We start from the raw sequence: 19,863 nt of genomic DNA on the forward strand, positions 1-19,863 counted from the left end.
CATAACAGGTGATTGTGAAGACCATGGCCTGTATCAGACGCACCTTAGTCTCCAGAGAGACACCACTGCTCTTCAGCACCTTGGAGAGGTCCCTAACAGCAGACTTTCCCATGGCAATGCGCCTTTGAACAACCTATGTACAAATAAACAACCAATAGTATATTAAAAAAAATGCATGATCCTACATTACTAGCAGTAATAAACTAAGTGGGTATACGGGCAGACAGGCAAGTTTTGTCTATAATGGGCAAGTAAAGGGACTATACTGGTACATCGCCATGCATGAGTTTGATAGGTGATATTTCTACGTGCATATTAGTATATACTTTATAGCAGGGCCAATGGGACAAAACTATGCAAACTTGTATGACATGCTGTGGTGTTGTGTACTGTTGGATTGGAACTGACCCATAGCTGACCCTCCAGCAGGTTTTCAGAGGCTGTAAGTTGCACAGGAGGAAATCTCATCTTTCTCCTGCCCAGCAGTGGGTGGATGTAAACTGCATACCTTTGAGTTGACAGCATGACTCTTTCCACTAAGCCACCAGAGCTCTTATGTAAACTTGATCATAACCAAACACCCTGCAATTGTGAGTTGCTGGTCTTGAGAACTTGTGGGCCTTGTAACTCAGGAGACACCAAGGTCATAGCATAGTCCACAGTGTTCTGCATCTCTTGTTAAGTAATGACAGGGTTCCTGAAAGTTTGTGAATAACTATCTAAGGTGCAACTATTGGTCTCTCACTTTGGGAAGAAAGACGAGATAAGAAAAGCAATAGTGTATAAAAACAGTCCAAAGGCTCAACAGCCCCCATGATTCTGAGACCAGATCTGCATGGTTGCTGGGTACTCCTGCTGACCACTCTTAACAGCGATCACAGTAGGAGGTCCCGAATAGAGAAGGCAAAAAATGTGAAACGAAACTAAAAAATACAAGAATGGCCAGCCTTTCCATCAGACAATATTAGTGTTAGGGGCCATCAAGTACATAGCGACCCTATGAGCCCTGCCCTATCCTGTGCCATCCTCACAATTCCTGACACACTCAAGCCCATCGCCACAGTCCCTGTGTCAACCTACATGGTCAAGGGTCTTTCTCTCTTGTGCCACCCCTCCATCTTGCCAAGCATGATTTCCCTCTCCAAGGAGCACTTTGGATGCACCTTCTCCAAGATAACATCTGTTCTTTAGGCACTCCATAGTACCAACTCTTCGTCATTCTTGGTCCGTTACCCAGCTCCCAAATGCATATACCAAGTGACTGAAAAGACCATGACCTGTATCAGGTGCACGTTAGTCATAAATCTGACATCATTATTCCTCAATAATTTAAAGAGAGGTCTGTGACTGAAGATTTTCCCAGTGCAGTATGTCTCCTGATCTCCTGTTGGTACTGATTGTGGATCCAAGTAAGTCATTGACAGTCTCAATTCTTTTGTCAGTCTGTCAAGATGTTGTTGCTCATCGGGTGGTGGAACTCCTGAGATTATGGCCTTAAAGCACCCTTTGAGCCTGGAACAAAACTTAAACCATAAATCAACTTTCAGCCGGACAGTGGGTAGACACACAAGATGAACATTATCACCAGGAAAGTCCTCACTCTTTCAGTCACATAAGAAGGCAGCATTTTTCCAAGGATAAAGACAGGAAAAAGTAGGCCAGCAGTATTAGTGGAAATGAGATTGCTAAGGGGGGAGTAAGTTACCTGTGGTAATTGCAATTAATGTCATAAAACAAAATATGAGTGAATAGTCAAATGGAAAACCAGTTTGCTTTGTGAACTTCCCAAATCACACCAAAAAAAAGATATAATCAATTAGACTAACAAAAATGTGATTTTTTTTTTCTTTCTCTGAAATCCTGGCTCGATTGAAAATGGTTGACCTCAGACCTAAATTAGAACTCCATTTGGATCAAACTGCAATCAGACCTAGAAACTTCTGAGTTTGCTGAAAGGATAACTCATCTTGCCAAAGTTTAACTGCTTGCAAAACTAAGAGGGCAAGAGGTAGGATTTATGATTTGTGCAAGGAATTGGGTTTTTTAAAAAAGTACCCTATTTTAAATGTTTACTCAGTTTGGTTTGAAAAGAATGCCTTGCTCATCCTTCAAGCCTAGCAAATAGGAGTAGAACTGACCAAGTTTAAATTCCACTTAAAACAATCTCTGTGACCCAGAAAAGGTGTAACGTTAAATCTGAATATCCTGACTCCCAAATTAAACTTCATTTTGCTTACTGAAATCTTTCCTCTCGTTTCTGCTAACTTTTTAAAGTTAACTTTTTTTAAGTTTAAGTAGGCTATAAACTACTCTTGTAAAAGATGAAAAAGGCAGCTGTATTGACTCAGCCTATTTCTGGCAAATGTTCTGTCAAAGAAATCTTAGAATTTAACAAACAGATTTTCTGAAAACATCTTTCAGAAGACGAGAAATTAATGTTAGGTTAGAGATGACCTTTCCGTAAATTTGTATCTTGACATGTTGTTGTTGTTATGTGCCGTCAAGTTGTTTGCGACTCATAGCGACCCTGTGTACAACAGCCCTAAACCGTGCTCTATTCTGTGCCAATCACACTGCCTCTGACACACCCATTAACCCAGTCACTGAATTAATCCATCTCATAGAGGGTTCCCCCCTCCTGCACTGTCCCTCCACCCTCCCAAGCATGATGTCCCTCTCCAAGGACCTGTCCTTCCTTACAACATATCCAAAGTATGTCAGATGAAGCCCTAGAATCCTTGCCTCCAAGGAGTAGCCTGGTTTAACCCTCTCCGGGATGCATCTGTTTTTCTTGGCAGTCCATGGTACATTCATTACTCTTCAGCACCACAGCTCAAAGGCGTCAATTCTCCTTCTATCCTCCCTAGTCATTGTCCAACTCTCTGATGCATAACAAGTGATTGCAAAGACCATGGCCTGTAGCAGACGCACCTTAGTCTCCAGAGACACACCGTTGCTCTTGAGTACTTTAGAGAGGTCCCTAACAGCAGACTTTCCCATCGCAATACGTTTTTTGATTTCCTGGCTGCTGGTGCCAAGAGTGTTGACTGTTGAGCCAAGCAAACTTAAGCTGTGAACAATCTCAATCTCTTCGCCATCCATCCTGATCCTGCCAATTGGTCCATTGGGGAGAATCTTTGTCTTCTTGACATTGAGCCTCAGTCCATACTGAAGGCTTCAGCAAGTGCATGAGGTCCTCCTCAGTTTCAGCAAGCAGGGTTGTGTCATCTGCATTACCCAGATTGTTAATAGATCTTCCACCAATCCTGACGCCACACTTCTCTTCATAGAGCCCAGCCTCTCAGATAATCTGTTCTGCATACAGTTTGAAAAGGTATGGAGATAGGACACATACATCCCTGGCGTACGTACACCTTTCCCAATTTTGAACCATGCAGTGTTACCCTGCTCTGTTCTGACTTCTGCCTCTTGGTCCAAGTATAGGTTTCACATTAGCACGATTAAATGTTCTGGGATTCCCATTCTTCTCAGAGTCAGCCACAGTTTGTTATAATGCCTTTGCATAATCAATGAAACACAGATATACATTCCTCTGGTATTCCCTGCTTTCAGCTAAGATCCATCTAACAGCAGCTACAATATCCCTAGTGCCACGACCCCTTCTAAACCCAGCCAGGACTTCTGGCAGTTCTCTGCTGATGTGCTGTTCCAGTCGTTTTTGGATAATCTTCAGTAGAATCTTGCTTGCATGTGAAATCAATGACATTGTTCTGTAGTTTCCACACTCTGTTGGGCCACCTTTCTTTGGAATGGGAACAAATATAGATCTCTTTCAGTCAGTTGACCAAGTGGTTGTTCTCCAGATTTCTTGGCACAACTTGGTGAGCACATCCAGGGCAGCATCTGTTAGCTGAAATATGTCAACTGGTATACCGTCTATTCCTGGGGCCTTATTTTTTTTGCTATTTCCTTGAAAGCAGCTTCAACTTCCCCCTCATAAATCTGTACTATGGAATTTCCAGTGTCGTTTCTTTTTGAGCACATCTCTTGGTCTCACTTGATGAAAGTCTTGCTGTGCATGAGGTCACTGGGCAATGAAGAAGATGATAATCGTTGTTGTTGTTGTTGTGTGCCTAAAAATAAAGGCATACTCCTAAGTCCTGACATTACCAATAGTAACAAAAGTTTAAAAATACGTATCTGGAGGGGAGCTCTGGTGGCCTAGTGGTAAGGAGCTGCAACTACAATCCCAGAGGTGCCCGGTTCGAATCCACCAGATGCTCTGCTGGGGAAGGAGGGACAATCTCCTCCTGTACCAGTCAGATCTGATTTGACGATACACTCACACAAAAATAATTTAAAAAAAAAGTATCTGGTTAGGAATTACTGGACTCTTCAAAAGGATCTTTAGAAAACTGATTATCAACTAGAGGTGGCTCCCAGAAGGATTCTAAAATATTTTAAAGCTTATATTGAAGTTCTAATTTATCACCTGAAGAGCAATCATGGTAAGAATTTGCCCTAAAAGGTTGAACTTTTTTCTTGTTCCGCATCCCCAGTGTTAAGGAAAGAAAGTATTAAGGAAGTTAGAATGGTACCAGGACTGAGTGGAGTTTCATTCTGTTGCACAATAGGGTGTCTGTGTTAGAACTAGCTTGATGTTAACCTAACAATTTTTTTTCAGAAAGATGAAGGGTCAGCAAAGGAAAAGGAGGACCTCTCATGAGATGGATTGGCATTGTGACTTCAGCAGTGGGCTCAAGTGTGTCACAATGATGAGGATGACACAGAATAGGGCAGAGTTCTAGTCAGCTATTCATAGAGTCGCTATGAGTCATGCTCAACTCGACAGCACACGAAAACAATAATCTCTGCTCCTCGAGGCAAATCAAAGATCTGAAGGTCACATCTCAAGGTGGAAGCACCTGGAGAGGCAGATTCTGAGACTACTGCTGGCTTTGGGGGCTGACATACCCAAAGGTTGTTGGGAAGTAGAGTATTCTTGCTTGCAAATACCCTGTTGAGAAACTTGTATTTCATAAGTGAAAACAAAAATACCAAATGCCAGGGAGCTCTGGTGGCCTAGTGGCAAGGCGGTGCACTGCAATCCCAGAGGTATGTGGTTCAAATCTACCAGATGCTCTGCTGGAGAAGGAGGGGGCAATCTCCTGTACCAGTCAGATCTGATTTGATGGTACACATAAAAATAATACAATTTTTAAAAATTAAAAAAACAAAACCAAATGCAAGGTATAAGGAAGAAATAGTCTTAATTATGATCCTAGTTTCTGCAGCTGATTATGTTGTTGTAGATGCTAGTTAGAACCATATGCTTCCACTGCCCATTCTGTATTCCCTTTGCCCTGAGCAAACATCACAGCTAGTCATGGTTCTTTACTAAAAGTTCAACCTTTTAGTGCAAATTCTTACCATGATTGATTACTAAAAAGTGACCCCATGAATCCCTCATAGACCATAAAACCTCTTCTTTACCCCTATCATATCATATCATCATATATATATATCAAAGTGTCTATCAGTTGTTTTCTCTGGTAATCAGGATCAATCACAGCAGTTAACTCCTTTTTTGTCTGTTATTTCAGAGTCCTAATCAGCTGGAAGGGCTAATGTGTTGTGAGCCGGTTTTATGCTGGAAGTTATGATGGCCTCTCGCATCTCAAGGAGGGACACGTATGGAACGCTCGGGACTCCTACGGCTTTCTTTTCGTCCCCAGTGGGTGTCAGCAGATGGGACTTGCCAGATGGACTGGGGATCTCTGTTTTAACAGTCCATCAGCATATGGGCATGCCGGAATTCTTAAATGCTGAAATGCTTGGACTTTCCTGCAGGCTGAGGGCTAGTGTGTTGTGAGTCAGTTTATGCAGGAAGTTATGATAGCTTACCGCCCTCGGGCCAGATTTTAATTGTTTTTGGTCAAACATTCTTTTAAGTGCTATAGCACTGGCCTGTCCATTTGCTTTACAGAGGTAACTCTTGGTTGCTGTGATGCTGAACTGTGACCCTGATGTGCCAAGTGTGATATTAGTCACCTATGGTGGACAGTGTTTGGTGGAGCTCCCTGTTTGGAAGAAGCTTGGAAGCAGGAGTGGCATCCACTTCTGAAATAGCTTGCCTCTGGAAATCCTATGAACTTGGAGAAACGAAGAAAGTTATACAAGTGCTCAGAGCTTTCGTTCATAGGGTCGCTGTGAGTCGCCCATGACTCATGGCACTTAATAACACAACAGCAACAATCAGACGGAAGTGGCCGGGTAACATTCTTAACTCCTGGTTCTGTGGAATCAGTGTTGTCTCTTCAGATGGGAGTGTTGCTCCATTTGGAATGAAGGCTTCCAGACCTGTAGAACATAGGGCTGCACACTGAATGCCTTACCCACAACACAGTCCTAGCAGAAGTGTGTGCACAGACGGCAAATCCAGAGTAAGAATCTGTTCCACTGAAGACAACACATTCTCAGGGAGCCTCTGCTGGCTTAGTGGCAAGTAGATGCGCTGCAATCCTGAAGGTATTTGGTTCAAACCCACCAGATGCTCTGCTAGAGAAAAAAGGGCAATCACTCTCCTGTGCCAGTTGGATCTGACTTAATGGTACACAACAAGAAAAAGAAAAAGACAACACGGTCTCTTTTCTATGATGCAAGTAGTCCAGTGAAATCAGTCTGCTACCATGTTGTTGCCTGATCACTCTGGCAAATGGTTTGCTACTGAGAACTCCGTGTTGCTCTCTATGGCTGACAGTTTGGACACTCAGCAGTGGCTGTAGCCAAATAGGCCTTGGGAAGTGGAAGTCCATGTGGCCAGGTCCCTGTCACCATAGCAACTCTATTCAGGAGCCCACCGGTCAGTGATCAGAGTGGAGCAGTGATTGGTTCCCACAGATATTCTCCTGTCCACTTGATTGTTAAAGTCCTCCTCTGCTGCTGTCATGGTGTACATCCTCATGAAACAAACATCTTCATTCCTTTGGCCCATTCAGAGAGATCTATTGACATACTTCTCACTCAGACCTCCTTGTCACCAATTTTATAGTCGTGTTCTTTCTGAGTTCCTGACTATCCAGCCAGACTATAGCCTATGAATCCATATATAATTATGCACCTGGTCATTTCTACTTCCAAATAAAGCAAACAAACAGATGCCCTGTTCAATGTCCCGCCCGTTTGGAAGATTTGCCTTCATTACTCTGCCTTAGGGAGATCCCAGAAATGGGCTGCCGCGTTGCCACGGTCTCCTTCCAAGTGATGCCTGCATATCAGACATGTCTTCTCTTCCTCACTCAACTGGCTGTAGATAACTCCCGATGAGGCCACAGGTGCCAAATGGGAGACAGAAGGCAGCGTGACAGGAAGACCAGGGGAATTTGGGCCACCTCTTCAAGCAGCTTGTACCTTTAAGTCCCACTCAAGCCTGATTCCCACATACACCATTCCTTTTAATGATGAGTTGCCACTGTGCACATCCAACTCTATGACTCTGTGGATTAGACAGCATTCAGTTCATGATGGGCAGCTCTGCAGTACAGTGGATTGATGATCTGTGATGAGTGATCTGAAACCCAGTAGTGAGCCAAAAGCTGTTTCTCAAAATAAGAGTTAGCCACAGAGCATGACAGTTTGCTCCCAAATCCCAAGGCTCTGCGCTGTGATTCACCGTTCAGGGCGTGCCACAAACTATCCAGTGTATCTGCCACTGAGACTTCAGACACCACTGCATGAGCCCAAGTGTGTGTTCCTTTGGGCTTGTTGTCAGGAGAGGTCAGGCCTTGGAAAGACACAGCCAGCTGGAAAAGGTGGAGGCTCAGCAAAAGCGAGGAAGCCCCTCAGGGAAGTGGACTGACAGTGACTCTAAGAGTGGGCTCAAGTGTGTCACAGATGGTGAGGATGGCACGGGATAGGGCAGGGTTCTGATCCGTTATTCACAGGGTTCCTATAAATTGATTCGAAGTTACCTAACAACATAACCCGGTGGCCTCTGCAATAGGTTCCGTCTTTAAAGATTAGATGCGTGCACGTTTAACTATCATAACCCACCTCTGCAAACCCATTTCTTGGAATTTCCCATCTGCCTTTATGCATAAACGTGAAACTCCTGCTCCCCTAGACCTCTTTATAACTAACTGCAGCTTTTCCAGCTCAGGGAGCCTCAAGTGTGGGGTTCTTTTTCCTGCCATTCAGTATCTCCCTTTTTAAAGGGTGTTTTCCTTTCTCTCTTAATAAATACTTTTGATTGTGTGAAAGAAAATTCTAGTCTCTCACTTGCTCCTTCTTGCTAGTGAGGGAGAAATTCCTGCCCCTTTACAAGGCAGAGAGCCTTACTGGCAATAATACGAAGCACGAGTCTGGGAGCGTTGGAAGGTGAGAAGATGAACTTCCCAAGTGTTAATGCATTAGCGTGGAGTCTGACTCATAACTGACCCTCGAGTGGGTTTTTGGAGGCGTTAACGGGAGGTACTGCAGAGCTGCTGATGGATTAGAACTGGCGGAGAGGCAGGCCTTTGCGTTTGCAGGGCACCTCCCTGTGCACTGTGCCTCCGGAACTCTTTATCTTTTAAGTTTATTGTTGCTGTTGCTCAGTTCCTTCAGGCGGGCTAGGACTCACAGCGCCCCTATGAAAAACAGATGTGAACCTTGCCCATCCTGCGTTGTTGTCCTCATACCTGATCGGCTCCAGCCACAGTCACAGTTACCGTGTCAATGCATCTTGTTTAGAGTATTCCCCTCTTTCTCTGACCCTCTACTTTTTCCAGCATGTCGTTGTTGTTGGTAAGTGCCATCGAATTGCAGGCAACTCATAACGACCTTATGAATGAAGGTCCTGGACACCTCCTGTATAATTTACATCCTCTATTCAGGTTCAGGTTTCCAGAGGCAAACTATTGTGGAAGTGGATGTCACTCCTGCTTCCAAGCTTGTTTTAACCGGGGAGCTTCACCAAACACTGTCCACCATGGGTAACCATTCTCACATTTGACTCATCAGTGTCACAATGTTCGGCTTCACAGCGACCACGAGTTACCTCCGTACAGCAAGTGGACACACCAGGGTTACACGACCTCGAAGAATGTTTCACCAAAAACATTTAATGGCAGGCCTGACGGCCGCAGTGTAAAGTCACCCACCTTTGGCTTGGGAGCATGGCTTTCTGTCCGCTAGGCCAACTGCTCCCTCTTTTTATGCTTTTGGTGGTGGTGGTGGTGGTGGTAAATGCCATTGAGTTGCAAGTGACTCATAGCGACCCTATGAATGAAAGTCCTGTATAACTTTCGTCCTTTCTCCAGGTTCATAGGGTTTCCAGAGTCAAACTACTGTGGAAGTGGATGCCACTCCTGCTTCCAAGTCCAGCATGTTAGTTAATTCTATTATTGCAGAGACAAGTTTGGTCAATTTGAGTAACTTGATAAAGGACCAGGCCGCTAGGTGGCAGTCTAGCCTCCTTCCGCGGAAAACCACTGGACCCGCCCATCGGCCGAATCTGGCTCCGCCCTTCGCTCCGCGGCTGCGCACTTCGTCTCCTCGTGAGCAGGGTGCTGAGTACTTTCTTCCTCTTGAGTCTCAGAACTCGCCGAACAGGGGCACCCAGCCGTCTTCGGGACGAATCTTTGCCACCAGCTTGTCATCTTGCATAAGGTGTTCTCGGTGCATACCCGCAATGGGCAAGAGCCGGATGAAACGCTTCAAGCGACCTCACTTCTCCCCGACCGGCGACTGTCAGGCTGAGACCCCGCTGGAGAATGGGACTGCGGGAGAAGATGACGATGGGCCGGCGGCGGAGCTGCTGGGAAAGGTGAGTCGTGGCCGGGCAGGGGAGGCAGGGCCGTCTGGTGCGGAGCCCTCCTACCCCGTGCTGTCCGATGGTTTCTCCTGGACCCTTCATGCTCCTGGACTTTGCCGATCTCCGCGCGTGGGCGCTCCTCGTCCTGACACCTCGCCTCCCCGGCTTTCCCGCAGCTCCAGCATCCGAGCGCCGAGGTTCGCGAGTGCGCCTGCGCGGGACTGGCGCGCCTGGTGCAGCAGCGGCAGGTCTTGCCCTGGGTGCTTCACCGGGATGCGGTGCGCCAGCTCGGGCCGCTGCTGTTGGACCCCAGCCTGGCAGTGAGGGAGACAGCGGCCGGCGCGCTCAGGTGAGACAGCGGGGCTGCCCGGGGACTCGTTGCATCATTTACCCAGTCTGTTACCTTGTTTTTATTATCCTCACTGCAGTGGTGGGAGGTCTGTCTTTAAGGATTTAAGAGGGTGAATAACCTGTTTAGTGTCTCACTCACATTGTTGGCAGATAGGGATTTTGAAGTCAGACATTGGGACTCTGGAGGATACTCAGACCACATGCATTCCATCTCTTATCTTGTTTTCATTGCGACACCCACTCTACAAGGCTTCCTCACCCTCAAATCTGACAGCACATCGTTATCTTTCCTTCTAGATGCCTGCATAAAATCATGTGGTTAACTTGACTTTTTAATTTCGTTGTTTTTCCCTGCAGTAAGTCAATGTATGTACCAACTCTTAAGTGTAGGAGATTTTGGACAGGTAGGACAGTAAGTCAGACAAGATCCTTGTCACAGAACCTGTGTTGATGCAGAGACAGTCAGGAAGCTAGGAAACAAGTGTATAAGAGATAAGAGAATATTGTTATTAGGTGCCATCCAGCAGACTGGTATTCCTAGCAGCCATGTGAACAACGATCTGAACCCTGGCGTATCATGAGCCATCACTGAGGTACACTCAAGCCCATCGCTGTGGCCACTATGTCAGTCCATCTTATTGAGGATCTTCTCTCTTTCCCAGCATGATGCCTTTTTCCAAGGACTGGGTGGCCTTAGCAACGAGCTGTGGCAAGGTCGCCCTCCTGAGAACATGCTCAAAGTATGAGATAGACAGTTTCATCACCTTTGCCTCTAAGGAGAACCCTGTTCACACTTCCTCCAAGACGGATTTTTTTTTGTGGGCCATGGCATAGTCAGTACTCTTCCAGCTCAGCAATTCAAAGGCATCAAGTCTTTTTTCTGTCATTCTCATTCACTGTACAACTTCGAGATGCACAGGAAGTAAGTGAAAAGATCAGGCACACCTTAGTCTTTAAACTGACGTCTTTGCTCTCCAGAACTTCAGAGAAGTCCTTTACAGCAGATTTTCCCAGTGTAACATGTCTGTATCTCGCGACTTTCCTCCATCTGTCACAATTTTGCCTGTTGGTCCAGTTGTGAGGTGCTTTGTTTTCTTGATGTTGAGATGTAATCCATACTGAAGATCGTTGATCTTCTGCAGAAAGTGTTTTAAGTCCTCTTTATTTTCTGCAAGCAAGGTGTGTCATTTGTATAAAGCAGGTTATTGAACAGTCTTCCTCCAATCCTGATGCCATATTCTTCTTTATATAGTCCAAATTCTTGAGTCATTTGGTCAGTCAGTGTACAGACTGAACAGGTATGAAGAAAGGATACAGCCCTGACACACACCTTTCCTGATTTTAAACCATGCAGTGTGCTCTGCAGACAGCAAAGTTTCTTCCTCTCTATGTGGGTTTCACATAATCACAATTAAATTATCTGGAATTCTCATTTTTCTCATTGTTATCTATAGTTTGTTATGATCCACACAGTCAAATGCCTTTGCATAGCCAATAAAACAGATATCTTTTTAACACGTTGCCACACACTTTTAAATTGACGACCGTTCTTAGAAATACATTTTTTTATATATATTACTGTCATTTGCAGCAATGTGTTAATATTATTTGCTTTCAGTCAAGATCGATCTGATAGCTCGGCAGTGATATCCCATGTACCTCTCCTGAATCCAGGTTGAATTTCTGGCAGTTCTCTGTTGATGAGAGGGCCGGTTTTCAAGTAATTTTCAGTGAGATTTTACTTGCATATGATTTCTATGGTAGTGGTCCTTTCCATCCTTTGAGTCCTGCACCTTAATGCCTGTACTGTGAGCCCTTGTCTCTCTCCAGTCCCATTTCCTTTAACTCCTCACTCCCTACTTCGCCACAAAAACCTTCCATTCTTTGATGACTCCAAGACTTTTACTACTTCACTTTTTTGCTCCTGCTGTTCACTATCTCAAGAATACTCTTTCAGTATATATTTTTCCCCCAGAACTGGTTCACTTTATCTTTCAGGTTTCAGTTCAAATGTCATCTAGGGAGGATCCAGTTGAAAGGAACTTCCTAGCTCCAACTCATCATACTTTGTTTCTCCAGGGCACTTCTGACTAGTGAAAGGAAATAACCCTGGAGAGGTGAATAAGAGCTCATAGTGTAGTTTCAAAGGGTCATCCCGGAGAGGGTTAAACCAGGCTACTCCTTGAAGACAAGGATTCTGAAGCTTTGTCTGACATACTTTGGACATCTTGCAAAGGAGGGATCAGTCCTTGGAGAGGGACATCGTGCTTGGGAGGGTGGAGGGACAGCACAGGAAAGGAAGACCCTTGATGAGATGGATTGATTTGAGTGACAGGGATAATGGGGGTAAGTGTGTTAGAGACAGTGAGATTGGCACAGGATAGAGCAGAGGTTAGAGCTGTTGTACAGAGGGTCTAGTTGCAGGCAACTCGACAGCACATAACAACACTAACAGCAACAAACAACTACTAATAAATGCTGACTTTTTGACAGATCCATTCTGGTGACTGTGCCAAGAATGGACTGTAGACAGAGCAAGTGCAGAAGTTCCTATTCCTAGTTCTTATCATACCTTTGTCAGTGTTTACTCTTTCTTTCACTCAGCGGTTTGTTGTCAGACGCTGCCACATCATTTCCGACTCCCAGTGGCTCTGGGTATACAACAGCACAAAACTCTGCACCCTCCTCACCCTCTCGGCTGTGTTTAAGTAATTGTTGCAGTTGCTCTGTCAATCCATCTCATTAAGGGTCTTCTTTCTTCACTGATCCTCTACTTTTCGAAGCATGATGTCTCTCAGAAAGTCCCTCCTCACCAGCTTAGCAATATATGTTTCATGTCTCCTTCAGGAACTGTGTTAAGCTCTGGCCATGAGATCAGGAGGATGAGAGGGAGTTCACTGTTTGACTGGAGGAGAGTAGATACCCTTCTACCACTGGGCAGGAAGTAGCTGGTAGGAAAGCTGTTTCCTTCCCTACCAATCATAGACACACCAGGAACTCCTGGAAGATTAGAGGGCCTCTTTTCATTTCCCTTTGTATCCTCACTGCTCTGCACTAAGCAGTTGAGCAGTGTCTTTTTAATGAAGATTGAATTTAGCCTGAGTGGTTTCAGAAATGTCATTCTTTGCTGTCCTTAAAAAGGTTCAAGGGCATGTTACCAGTCTGTGATTTAGTCATATTAAGTAGGAAATGTCTTCTCCAGTCTCCGTTTCGTGCAACCATACAGTTGTAAAGTGTTGTGTACTGTTTTAGATCTCTTTAGGACTGAATACGTTATCTGAATATACTTATTTATCTTACAACATTATTCATATTCCATCACATGTATTATAACATCATAGAGAAACACCATTGATGAGATGGATTGATTCAGTGACTGGGGTAGTGAAGGTAGGTGTGTCAGAGACAGTAAAGTTGCCTCAGGTTAGAGCAGGGTTCAGGGCTATTGTACATAGGGTTGCTATGAGTCGCAGGTGACTGGATGGCACATAACAGCAACAACAACAATATAGTATGATTCATATTATAACATTTTACAGAATATGTTATATGACAAAGGCATTTATTTACATCGTGTAGAACAAGTGTCAGAACGCAGTTTCTGTAGCACCTTACAGAGTAAGTGGATTTCCTCTGCGATGCCTTCAGTATTGCTAAAAGAGAAATGAATTTGACTTTGCTCGTGTTTTATGACGTACAGTCTGGCCATGAACTGTATTGTGACTTGTTTTGTAGAAACCTCAGTGCCTGTGGTGGTTTTGATGTCTGTGATGACATGGTGACTAAGGACGTCATGACCCCGCTGGTTGCCTTGCTCAAAGAGGTATGTCATTTTAAAACTGTCTGCGTAGTCCTTTCTCATGGAGCTTTTTATCCACACACTTAGTTTTAATAAGTTGAGTAATTCCTAGTAGCTACTTTTGTTTTCCCTCAGAGTACCCCAGGGGAATTTCATTTCTTTTTCCGGCAACATGGATCCGTTCTCTTCATCTTTAGGCTGGTCTATTATTTTGTCCCTGTTACCTGGTGACTTCGGGAGTGCTGGTGGGCTGTTGTTCATGAGTGTCGCTGCCACCTCTGAGGTGCGCACACAGAGTTCACATCTACTGGCTGTTCCATGAGAGAAAGATGGGCCGTCTCCTCCCATGGGATTTACAGTCTGGGAAGACAGAAATAAGTGGATAAAGAGTAATTAGTGGAAAGAGCTGTGCTGCCAACCCAAAGGCAGACGGTTCAAATCCACCGGCTACTCCATGGGAGAAGGACAGTTGCCTCCTCTGTGATTTTATAGCCTCTGAAAAGCCACTGGAGTTAGGTATGAGTTGATTCCAACTCAGCAACACATAACAACACCAACCACAGGTTTTATCGGGGGGTAAAAGCCCCTAAAACTTACTAGACTTTAAACTCTGTACAGTAAAGTCAGGGAGCACTGGTGGGTGGCCTAGTGGCAAGAAGCTGCACTGCAATGGTGAAGGCACGCAGTTTGAATCCACCAGCTGCTCCGTAGGGGAAGGATGGGCAGTCTCCTCCCATGCTGTGAACTACCTCTGAAAACCCACCAGAAGGTCAGCTGTGAGTCGGTTCTGACTCGACAGTATATACAACAACAACAACAGTAGAAATCATTACTATATATTATTGGTAGTTTATTTATGTGCCAGGACCATTTGATGTTTTGTTTATTTTCATTTAATTCCTAGTTTACTAATGAAGTTGAAATAGATCTTGGGAACATGATGAAGATGAAGTTCTCATCATTAGGATTGCATCAGTCTTACTGCATGATGTGTTCTGGGGTCTGGGAGCTCACTATCCGGTGTGCCCACTGTTCTGTATCGGTGGATACTTTTGACTTAAGGCGTCATAAATGGTACCCAGTTTTGATGACAGGCATCCGCCTTCATGTTCCCCTTAGAGCAGTGGTTCTTGGCTGGTGGTGTTTTCCCCCGTAGGGAACATTTTGAGACATTTTTGACGTTAATAGTTGGCACCTAGAGGTCAGAAGTCAGAGATCTGGATAAGCATTCCACAGTGCCCGAGATAGTCCCTCCGATAGAAATGAGTCTGCCCAGACTGTCACCAGTACCAATATTGAGAAACCTGCCTTCCATGATGCTACAGGTCATGTTCAAGGGGCTTCAGAGTGGTTGTGAGCGCCAGCTTTGAAACACGGTGCCTGAGTCTAAATGCTAGATCACATCGGGGTTACTAAGCTATACGTTTACAGTCTCCAAGAGCAATAGTTTTCTTGTCTGTAGGTTTGTAGGAAGGACTAAATGACTTAATGTGTGTGAAGGACTTAGAATGGTGCCTTATGCATAAAAAGTGCTGTATAGATACATGCCTTTGACTTGATTCTAACTCCTTTCTTGAGTTGATTCTGACACCTTTTTGACCCTGTATAACATCGTGGATCTGACCCATAGGAGTTTCCAGGCTGTAATCTTTATAGGAGCAGATGCCCGGGTGGTTTTATTAACCATTCCAGGCCTTCTTGTACGGGTGTTAGCTCCTATTGTTGTTTGTATACCATTAAGTTGGAACCGACCCATAGCTGACTATTCAGCAGGTTTCCAGTGGCAGTTTAATCACACGGGAGGTGGAGATTGCCCATCCTTCTCTTGCAGAGCCGCTGGTGGATTTGAACTTCATACCTTCGGGGTTGCGGCGTAGTTCCTTTCCACTAGGCCAGAGCTCCCTTTGCTCCTACTAGGTGTTATTTTTCTTTCTTGTTTTTACTGTCTCTCATCCCATACTAGAAAATATCATGCATTGATTTTACATTTTCATGAAAAGTATGACATCTCTTCTATCTAGTTTGCGTGAAGGCGAGGGAGCCTTTGTCACTTGTAGCTTTTTGTGGGAAGGGCTTTCAGGATTGTTTTAACTGTGATGCTTGTTAACCACCATAATTTATGATGTTTCATTTTTGAGATTCTTCACCCATGTCATTTTTTTTTGTTCATTATTCTTTTGAACCCGCATGCTAATCGTGGCATTTGATTTCAGTGTAGTGCTGGCCTGGATGGACACGAGGTATCTCCACAAGATAAAAAAGATCAGAACGAAAATCCCATTGAGAACATAGCCAATGAGGCTGTGAACATTCTGTGGAATATATGGTAAGCTCCTTTTCACCCATAGCCTCTTGCTACAGTGCTGTTCAGACTGCTGCTGTCTGTTCAGCCACATAGGAATCTGTTCCTTTGGTGGTCCTGGAACTTCTGCAATGATACCAGGCAAAAGGTAATTTTGAATGACTGAAGATAATGCTCTTTCACATGCCCTTTTCCTCATAGCATCACATTGTTTGTATGTGTGTGTTTGACATCTCTTCGCTCCATTCATTGTTACCCACAGCATAAGATGAATCACAACCTTCAGCATTTAATGTAGCTTCTTTTCCCTTCATTAACCATATACCCTGAGCAGCATTTGTCTGAAAGCTGGTCAGGTCCCAGCACAGTGACTGCCTTGTTTTGACATCTGGAGGCATGGGGGTCACAGGGATTGGCTGTTGCTCTCTTCCTTCACTCTGGCAGTTACGTGACAGGGAAACATAAATAAGAAGGGCTTCCCTGGCCCAGTAGGGAGAAGGGGTCAAGCTCAGACAACTTTGTCTTTCATGATTGTAGCAATGATGGGAGTGGGGTGGGCGTGCTACTAGCAATGAATATGGCTATAAAAACAATCAGGAATTCACACACACACACACACCATCCTGTTTTATGTCCCTGTATTGCTAGTAAGATTCTGTCATGATTCCTTATTTTCAATCGATAGTGATTTTAACTTCTGGCCTAAAAGCACAGGTATTTTTTTTAGAATGCAAGATTGCATAGGATTCTCCCCAGACATCAGAACTTGTTTTAAACTATTTAGATACATTCTGTCAGCAAAGATGGAGAGAACAGGGCAGCTCTGAGAAAGTGGCATCTGAGCAAATGCATGGAGACGATTTTTCTGTTGTCCTGGGTAATGTTAACCAGATGCATTGTTGAACTTTAGAGTACTTTTTGAAAAACATTCTTTGAGACCCACTGGTGGCCTAGTGACAAGAACTGTGTTGCAGTCCTGAAGGCAAGTGGTTCACGTGGTTCGAGTCCATCAGCTGCTCCATGGGAGAAGGACGGGCAGTCTCCTCCCTTGTGATTAACTGCCTCTGAAAGCCCAGCAGAGGGTCAGCTGTGGGTCGGCTCCGACTCAGGGATACACAGCAACAACCACCACCACTCTAATGCTTATCTAATAACTAGTAAATAGGATCGAGCATTTTTTTAAATTCTTTGAAAAGAGCCTGAGTATAACTTCTAAATGATTTCTTTATTATTTTTTTATTTCTTTATTATTTTTAATGTGTATGAGTTCCTTATGTATCACTTAGAGTTATCATAGCTAACTGTTGCTTCATACATCTTAAATATCCTTGGCACATGCCCTTTCAATTTAAATTATAAGATTCTCAAAGGAAGGCTTGTTGGAGGGTCTTATGCGTAAACAGAAACAAAGAGTTTTATCTTTAAATAGGATTGAATTGAAGGATTTTGTCACTTCTATTAACTACTGCCTTATCATGTTTATGTGTGTTATGCATAGATTATACTTCTCTGGAAAATGCATACATGATTCTGTTTAGCTTTGCTTATTCTATTCAGCATGTTTTACTTTTTTTTAATAAGGTAAGCTTTCTGATTTTTTTTAAAAAGCAGTGCTATTTTTTTAAAGAATTATAGTAATTTCTCTGTTGCACACTCTTAAGTTCTGCTTACAAAAATTGTAACAGTAACCCCTAAGCCTGGTGGGTGCCTTTGCAGCAAGAAGCTGCGCTGCAATCCCAAAGGCGCGCAGTTCGAGGCCACTAACTCCTCCATGGGAGAAGGATGGGCAGTCTCCTGCCTTGCCATTTACTGCCTCTCAAAGCCCTCTGAAGGGTCAGCCATGGGTTGGTTCCGACTTGATGGTACACAACAACAGGAAGGCGCCAAAAATTTTATCAGTGGTCTGAAAGGAACGAATAACTATGATTTTGTTGGGTTTTTGTGTTGTTTTTTTTTTTTTGTAATAATTGTAGGGATTTTTATCATTAACTCATCACGACTGGTAGAAAAAAGGACTAGGCAGGACTCAGGGATCCTACATATAGCGCCTACCTCTACCACTTACACAATAGGTTGCCTTTGGACAGATCACTTACCTGACCTCTTAGAGCCTTCATTTGTTCAGCTTGGAAATGGAAAATTGAATTAAATGATTCCAAAAACTCTTCTAGCTCTAACATTTTGTAAGGAAATTGATACTATAAGGTAAACACATTGCCTGAAAGGTTCCTCTGTGCTAGAAATGAAATGTGTGGTGGATATGAATGGACATCGGTTTCTATAAAATAGTGGATGTTTGACTCCAATTCAATGGTTCTGTAAATCTAATTCTTGATCTCATGAGTGTCTTTGGTTGACTTCTTAATGTTAAAGTATGAATAGTAAAACTTTTTTTTTCCCCCTTTTAATTTAGTGAATGCAGTAGTAGAGCAGTGTCTATATTCAACAAAGAAGGGTGTTTGGAGATTATATTAAAGTGTTTAAGTAGGTTTGCCACCAATGGTGACCTGGCTATTTCAGTAGGTAAGTGAATCAATGGCGATAATTTATTAAGTGTGTGTAGCCTTATTAAAAAAATTTTTATACAGATGTAGAGTGATTCCCCCCCCTTATTGTATATGAATACAGCTGAGGAGATTAATATTTACTATTAAGCAGACTCTTAATATCTGTTATGAATGCTTCCTTTACTCACACTTTTCCTGCTTTTTGCTCTGAAAGGGAAGACACGAACGTATGTGGTTTCTATTCGCCAACATCTTAGAAATACTGTTCTTCAAATGCTTGACTTTCTCATCTCCATTTACTGTGGAACATTCATCCACAATACCTGGCCTTTGAACTAAAGCTAGTTGAAAGCTAGATGTACTTCAATGTCTAGTACACTGTCTTACCCTTCCACAGAAAGTTAGTTTAACTCGCGTGGGTTTACTTAAGATGATAAGTGATTGAAGTTTCACACTGACCTGCTTCCCTTCCTTGGGGCAGGGAAAGCAGAGTCCCGCAAATTCTGCTGTCTTGGCTCCCACGCTTCTCTATATCAGGTTAGAAAGCCCTTAGTTCAACAGAGAGAGGAGACGGAAACCACAAGATAAGCTGCTGAATTCTGGTGAAGAGTGGAGAGCTAATTGATGAGCAGCGCTTCTTCTTGTGTCCATCATAAGGGGAGGCATCCGGCTCTTTTAAACTACCTTCCTTCCCTAAGGTTCTTCTTGGTTTCAGTGGGTACCTCTGAGAGAACAGAAAAGGGGAGGGAAATAAATAAGGAAATTAATACTACAGGGGAAAATGTAAAAATCAATTTCTCATGGAATCTTGATAGAGGAAGGATTAATGAGTCAATGTGGATTTTAAAGACAGTTGAAGTAAGAAGTTGCTGGGGGACTTTTAATCTCAGAGGACAGTTTTTATTATAATAAGAATTAGAGAAAAATTTAATTCATAACTTAAAAGCCTCAATTATATTTCTATGATTTTGTTGTAAACTTAGCTGTTTTGAGGAAGTAGCTAAGAGAGTCCGCTGCCCCATTTTCCTTATGAATCAGGGTGAAATCTCTCTCAGGGAGGAGTGACAGGGAATGGCAAAGGACTCACGGACAAAGGAGATTAATCAGAACTGGTTTTGATGGGGACTATGGCAACATGACAATGGAAGCT

The 19,863-nt window shown here is 43.7% G+C and overlaps 1 protein-coding gene across 1 annotated transcript in view; it reads left to right on the forward strand.

Annotated features, from left to right (window-relative positions):
• The first annotated feature begins 9,631 nt into the window (after positions 1-9,631).
• HEATR3 (HEAT repeat containing 3) overlaps positions 9,632-19,863 on the forward strand; it is a 46,363-nt gene continuing 36,131 nt past the window's right edge. The window contains exons 1-5 of the mRNA XM_006882509.1: positions 9,632-9,766; positions 9,931-10,103; positions 13,841-13,928; positions 16,118-16,230; positions 18,620-18,729. Coding sequence (XP_006882571.1) covers positions 9,632-9,766; positions 9,931-10,103; positions 13,841-13,928; positions 16,118-16,230; positions 18,620-18,729 — 619 coding nt within the window. The remainder of the gene's footprint in view (positions 9,767-9,930; positions 10,104-13,840; positions 13,929-16,117; positions 16,231-18,619; positions 18,730-19,863) is intronic.

This window comes from Elephantulus edwardii, unplaced genomic scaffold (genome assembly GCF_000299155.1).
Source record: "Elephantulus edwardii isolate Elephantulus edwardi_28Jun2011 unplaced genomic scaffold, EleEdw1.0 scaffold00021, whole genome shotgun sequence".
Classification (NCBI taxonomy): Eukaryota; Metazoa; Chordata; class Mammalia; order Macroscelidea; family Macroscelididae; genus Elephantulus; species Elephantulus edwardii.